General features: G+C 32.4%; 1 protein-coding gene across 1 annotated transcript in view; it reads left to right on the forward strand.

The window, feature by feature from the left end:
• The first annotated feature begins 5,568 nt into the window (after positions 1-5,568).
• LOC117169823 overlaps positions 5,569-6,399 on the forward strand; it is a 29,704-nt gene continuing 28,873 nt past the window's right edge. Inside the window, exon 1 of the mRNA XM_033356332.1 lies at positions 5,569-5,592. Coding sequence (XP_033212223.1) covers positions 5,569-5,592 — 24 coding nt within the window. The remainder of the gene's footprint in view (positions 5,593-6,399) is intronic.

Raw genomic sequence — 6,399 nt, forward strand, 5'->3', positions numbered from 1 at the left:
ATTGGCGAACTAAAATTTTTATCTCTAAATAACAATGCAAAAATATTAATCTGGAACAACTTAAAATAAAAACAATGTTACTTTTATTTTAAAAAGTTTTTATTTAAAAAATTAATTTAATCGTTCAATTTTTAATGTTACGAACTGAAATTTTTTTGAATTATTATCATTTTGAACCTTAGAAATAATAGCGTATTTTGTAATTTTTAACCAGAAATCTCTAAAATGTTAAAGTCACAAACATTTTTAAACGGTTATTTCATATTTTAAAATAAGTTAATTTAAAAAATTGTAAAATTAAAAGGTGTTAAAAGTTTGTGTTTTATACGTATGAATTATTGAGCGTTTAAATGAAATATTTCTGAATTAAAAATTTTTTTCAAAGCAATTGTATGTATTTCTGAATTGGATCAGAGATTTTTTGAAAAAAAAAATATAATTCAGATCCGGGACAAGCCATTATAAACAACAATTAAAAACTAAAAATTTGAACAAAGTGGTTAGAAATAGAAAGCCTTGATTTGTGAAAATTGTAATGAGCTAAATTTTAAGTTTGAACGCTACAATTTTAATTTAGAATAATATTCAAAATTAATTTGAAACTTGAAATTATTTGAAATAATTTGAAACACGACTTAGATTTTTGCAGATTTAAAAAAAAATGCTTTTGAGAATTGTAAAATAATCAAAAAGAATAACAAAAATTAAAAAAAAAAGGAATCAGGACGATTTTAAGGCAATTTTTTATTTTTCAGTTTTTTTAATTTTAGGAAAAAAAATCTAACTAACACAATAAATCAATTTTCAACCCAAAAGTTTACTTTTAAACAAAATAAATTAATTTTCTATTAAATAATTGGTGTTTTAACTAATAAAATGTACAGGATAAAGTTTTAAAAAAATGGAATAGTACAATTTCCAGATAAAAACTGTGCTAAAAAATTGAATTGAATATGAAAAAAAAACGAATTTTTAACAAAATTGTTAAATTTTCAAGGGAAAAGGTGAATTTTTGACCAAGAAGATGAATTTTCGACCAAGAAAATTGATTATCTACAAAAAAGACAAATTTTAAATAAAATACATGCATTTTTAAAGAAAATATTTAATTTTAAAGTAAAAAAGACGAATTATCTACAAAAAGTTGAAATTTTTAAGTGAAAAATATAAGTTTTCAATGAAAGAGTTAAAGTTTCAACCAAATAGTTAAATTTTCAATCATAATTAAAAAACCTTGTTAAAAAACCGTATTGTTTTTGACAAAGTAGTTCAACTCTTAGTGAAATAATCGACTTTCAAACCCAAGAAGATGTACAGTTGATATTTTAACCAAACAGTTGCATCTTTGACCAAAAATGATAAAATTTTCAACCAAAAGGATTAAATTTCTACTAAATAAGGTCAATTTCCAACTAAATATATGAACTTTAAACGAAATTATTTAATTTTAAAAACAAAAAGAGTATTTCCACCGAAAACTTATAATTATAATTTTTAACAATATATTTGCATTTACAACAGAAAGACTTTACAACCAAAACATATTTATAGTTCATAATTCAACCGAAAAATGTAATTTTTAATCAAAAAGTATAAATTTTCCATAAAAAAATTTAATTTCTACAAAGAAAGACGACCTTTTAACAAAACACATGATTTCTTAACCAAAAATGGTATTGATTGATTGTCAGTTTCAAAAATGTATTTTTAACGAAAGAGATGAACCTTCAAATAAAAAATAGGCTATTATAATATAACATAATTATAATATTATCATTATTAATATACTTATATAATTATATATAATAGTATTAATACTTATATAATTTATATTTTATACATGAAATAACATAACCTCAAAATATACGCATATCAAGCGGCAATCGTGCATCTTCGAGTTTTCAAATTCAGAAGAGGAGAAATGGGTTGCGCGCGCAACTCAGTCATTTACAGCGTCTCCTACTATATTCACACGGAGATAGCCCTGTCATAGTATTGGACCGCATCTCGTTTCAGATCTGGGATCACTGAACGTGTCAGCTGAGTGAAAATCATTTTCGTAATTTTCGGGATTTCTCGCTCGTCTATAATGATCTAAATGACGACAAGGATCCCTCATAAGATGCTGATCGTCCTTATGATACAAGGGATAGTGTCTTCGGTTTGGGTGTGAGAGAGTATCATGGCCTACGCGTCTTTGGTTATTTTTAACGGCATCGAAATTTTCGTACGATCTATCAAAATGATGAAAATTATTTTCCGGATAATTACTAGTAGTTTCCTCTATTCTTAAAGGTAATTTAGATTTTAAATTCAGGTGTTGTTGTGTCTTTCGCCTTATGGCTCCACGCGACGGATCTAAACACAAAGCCGAAGCTTGTCCTTCTAAGCTATCATCAAGGACAACCGTATTATATTTACCTGGACTCGACAATTCGATAGTCTGACACGCGATTTTGACCTTTGTTGATTCTATAGATCTTTGTTTCTCGTCTTTATTTTGAAATTCTACTTGATCTTTAACCGAATTAATTTTTCGTTTAATATCATAAATCGTATCTCCCGGACTTGTTTTGTCTCTTTCTACGTCGGATACACAAATTTCTTGTGTCTCGTCTATAGATTAGCTCCTTGATCTTCTTGATTCCTCCGTAGGATCTACAAATTCGATTTCATTTCGCGTCGCGCGTTCAAATCTTAACAACCGTTCTCGTAAGACCAGAGCAACTCCATCAGTCGGTAATCTAGGTTAGCGAGCTCCGTGATTAAATCTTTCTTACTCAACGAAAATATCCAAAAATCAACGGGACTATCTTTATCCGCAATTTTTAATTGAGATTTGTCCAGTACAAATAAACGAATAGCATGTGAGACTCTAATCGATAAATTCTATAAAACCGACAATCCTAGTTTATTATGATTTCTGTGAACAATAATAGTCCGAGTTTCCGAGGGGGTTATTTAGGTTAAAGGGGTTTATAAATTTTTATGGAATTACACCGGGTCAAATTTTTCAGAAATTTCCTATGTGAAATTCCGAACAGGAAATATATGTGAAATTATTCTGAAATTTCTGAACCTTTTACTTTCAAAAAGCTTTGAGGGTTCTTAATTTGATTCTGAGATCAAACTTGTTCCAGGTTGGAGTAATACTCTTAACTAAATACTTGTCTACTTTCTAGACTCCTACTCTAAATCTAGCTAATTATCCTAATAAATATTTTCCTACCAGGAAATTGTTTCAATAGGAATACTCAAAATTGCTAAAACTCGATTTTCCGAAAAAAAAAATTTCAAAGGGATTTCTTTTTTCAAGATCTTACGCCTGCCCCACGTTGGGCGCCATTGTGAAAATGTTATTTTATTTACAAAAACAAAATCAACACCTACCTTCGGTACTATATCTTCCGGACACTAAAATTCAAGAACTAATTCTCTAAAGTTAGGTTGGGCGCCAGGCTTTCCACAGCCACTCGAAACATCAAAAAAAAGTCTCAACTAACAATATTCTACAGCAAAATCTCAAACGCAATAAAATTCTACAACATAACTCAATAAGCGCAAAATTTGGCAACAAAGCCCAATATCACAACTTAATCTCCATTAGATATAGTATAGATATAGTATAGATATAGTATAGTTCAGCTAAAATCTTAATATTACAAATAACAAGTGGTTTATTAACCTTAAATATACATTAATTCTCCTGGTGATACATTATCTTGTTTGTTAGGTGACAATCCTATTCCACTATACCATAAAGTTTTCAAAACACATTTTAACTCTCAAGAAAAATGATCTGAATACAATTTTATACATAACCTAAACTAACTAATCTATAATAGATTAGGCTCATTACCGTTGGCATTACTCCATGACTTTACAATGAAGTACATGTTAATGAACTACAAAAAAAACTAACATAACCTCTCAGCGTACATTTTAGGAGGTTAAGTGTAAGTCGTACTCTTAACGAAAATGTATAAAGGTACGACTGGCTAAAAAGGGTAGTCTGGAAGGGGCACAAAATTAATATAATAGGTAACAAGGGGCAAACGGAACTCTGAGGGGGTAGTCATATTGGATGTCTACCATTTCAAGAGGGGATAACCAAAACAAAAGAAAAAGGGCTAACGATAACTCAGCAAGGGGGATAATGAAATCAAAACCCCAAAAAAGGGTGGTCATAGTCCGTCGGTTCATGAAAGATAGGGGGCAGTCATAATTATCAAATTTAAGGGGTGATCATACTCAGAAAGGGGATGGTCATGGCTATTAAATAAATGAAAATCGAAAATAAGGGGTGGTCATAGCTAATAAATTAATCAAAATCATAAATAAGGGGTGGTCATTGTTTATAAATTAATCAAATTCGAAAACAAGGGATGGTCATAGTCAACAAGTTCGTCAAAGTCGAAAATAAGAGGGTGGTTATAGATAATAAATTAATAAAAATCATAAATAAGGGGTGGTCATTGTTTAAAAATTAATCAAAATCAGAAATAAGGATTGTTCACAGTCAGTAAATTCATCAGAATCGAAAATATGGGACGGTCCTAGTCAGTAACTTCATCAAAATCGAAAATATGGGACGGTCATAGTCAGTAATTTCATCAAATCGAAAATATGGGACGGTCATAGTCAACAAGTTCGTCAAAGTCGAAAATAAGGATATGGTCATAATCGTAAAAAAAGGGGTAGTCGAAATCTTTAAACTTAACAGTATAGAGGGATGGTTATAAATTTGTACATTTACCAAAATTAAGGGATGGTCACATTCAGACACAAAAAAAGATGGGCAAAGGTCAAAAATAAGGAACGGTCATAATTTTAGAAACTTACCGAAAATTAGGGGGGGGGGTCATATTCACAAAAAATGGTGATCAGAGTTTCGTTAATAAACACTAAATAAAATAACCATATACAGTACTCAAATGGGGAGATTGCAAAATCAATATTACACATAAAAAAAATCACAATAATCAGAAATAATCATTCCTGCAATGAATCCGGTGGCAAAACAGAGCATGGTATATAATATATTAAGCATAACCAGATATAAAAATAGCAATAAAACAACTGGCCAAAAAATAAGCATATTCGAGAAACATTTAAATGACCCAAAAATCCACCATGACAAAAGAATAAAATCATTTAATGGCATAACCATCATTAGGATCGCTGAGACGAATTTCGACTCTACAATCAGATCCAGTAAATGGACCCCATTTCGACCACGTGCCATACAATTATCTCAAAGACCGGGCTCCGTGTGAGCCGAATTAATATACGCAACAGGAAGAATCGGATCCATCAATATGCATTCTACTTAAACACAAAATTAAATTCTGTCGAAAGTGGCCACGTGTTGAACCAGTGTATCAGACCGACTAGAAAAGTATTGAGTCTTACCACAGTTTTCTACGCCACAGCAGTCTCCCGATCCGCCCTCAGAAATAGTCTTGAAAATTAATCCCTGAATTCCTTGAATCTCCAATCCTTAATCCTAAAATCTCCGATCCCGACAATCCACCCACAAAACAGAAACTCGTAGTCATCAAAGCGAGAATGGACACTCCGGGAACACCAACGGTAAGTGAGAACGAGTCTCGGCGTGCTCCCGGCTCGTTGCTCCTCTCGCCTCCTCCTTCCTGTCGCTCGAGCGCTGATTGCTTGAAGTTGGCGGGACGGCAGGCAGTGTGTCGTAGTGGACTTCAGTGCCGACTACTAGGGGTGCTAGCGGTCCGCGTAGTCCTTTTTATATTCCTCTTGTCACGATTTTGGACCAACCAAACGTATTTTAGTCGATGGATAATTATTCTCTTTACTCTCCGGTAAGACCTATTGGCTACAGCCTGGAGCCCAAATTCATCCTGTCATCAGCAATAGATCTCCTCTGGTACCAATAGTCCCAATAGTAATAGTCCGGGCATTGGCTAAAGAGCTCCCACTAGTCATGCTGGGGATATAAGAATAAAAACTTCTTAAAGAAGTACCGTAGAATTCTACGCCAGGTGGAGAACTCGAATTTGGAATTTTTGAAACAGTCTAGAATATTCGTCAAATCCAGTCGGCATCTCAACAAAAGTCTTCTTGAGGGGTGACGTACTCATAAAATCGTTGGTTGGTAGTCCATGTTTCGGCGGGAGAATTTGAATAACTTGAAGTTCCACATAATGCCCAACGTCGTATAACTCTAGTTCCCTAGGTGTCCTCTGTATTCCCAGGTGTTCAAGATGTCGCTCGAAATACCTCGCAGTCGGCGACGACCCGCAGATTACATAATAAAATAAGCAAAACAAAGCGAAATCAGTTCATAAATATACAATTTTCTTATAATTACAGTCGCTAGTCGTGGAGTAACGTGCAGTTCCCGAGGTGTCCTTTAAAAAACCCTCA

This window comes from Belonocnema kinseyi, chromosome 3 (genome assembly GCF_010883055.1).
Source record: "Belonocnema kinseyi isolate 2016_QV_RU_SX_M_011 chromosome 3, B_treatae_v1, whole genome shotgun sequence".
NCBI classification, from domain to species: domain Eukaryota; kingdom Metazoa; phylum Arthropoda; class Insecta; order Hymenoptera; family Cynipidae; genus Belonocnema; species Belonocnema kinseyi.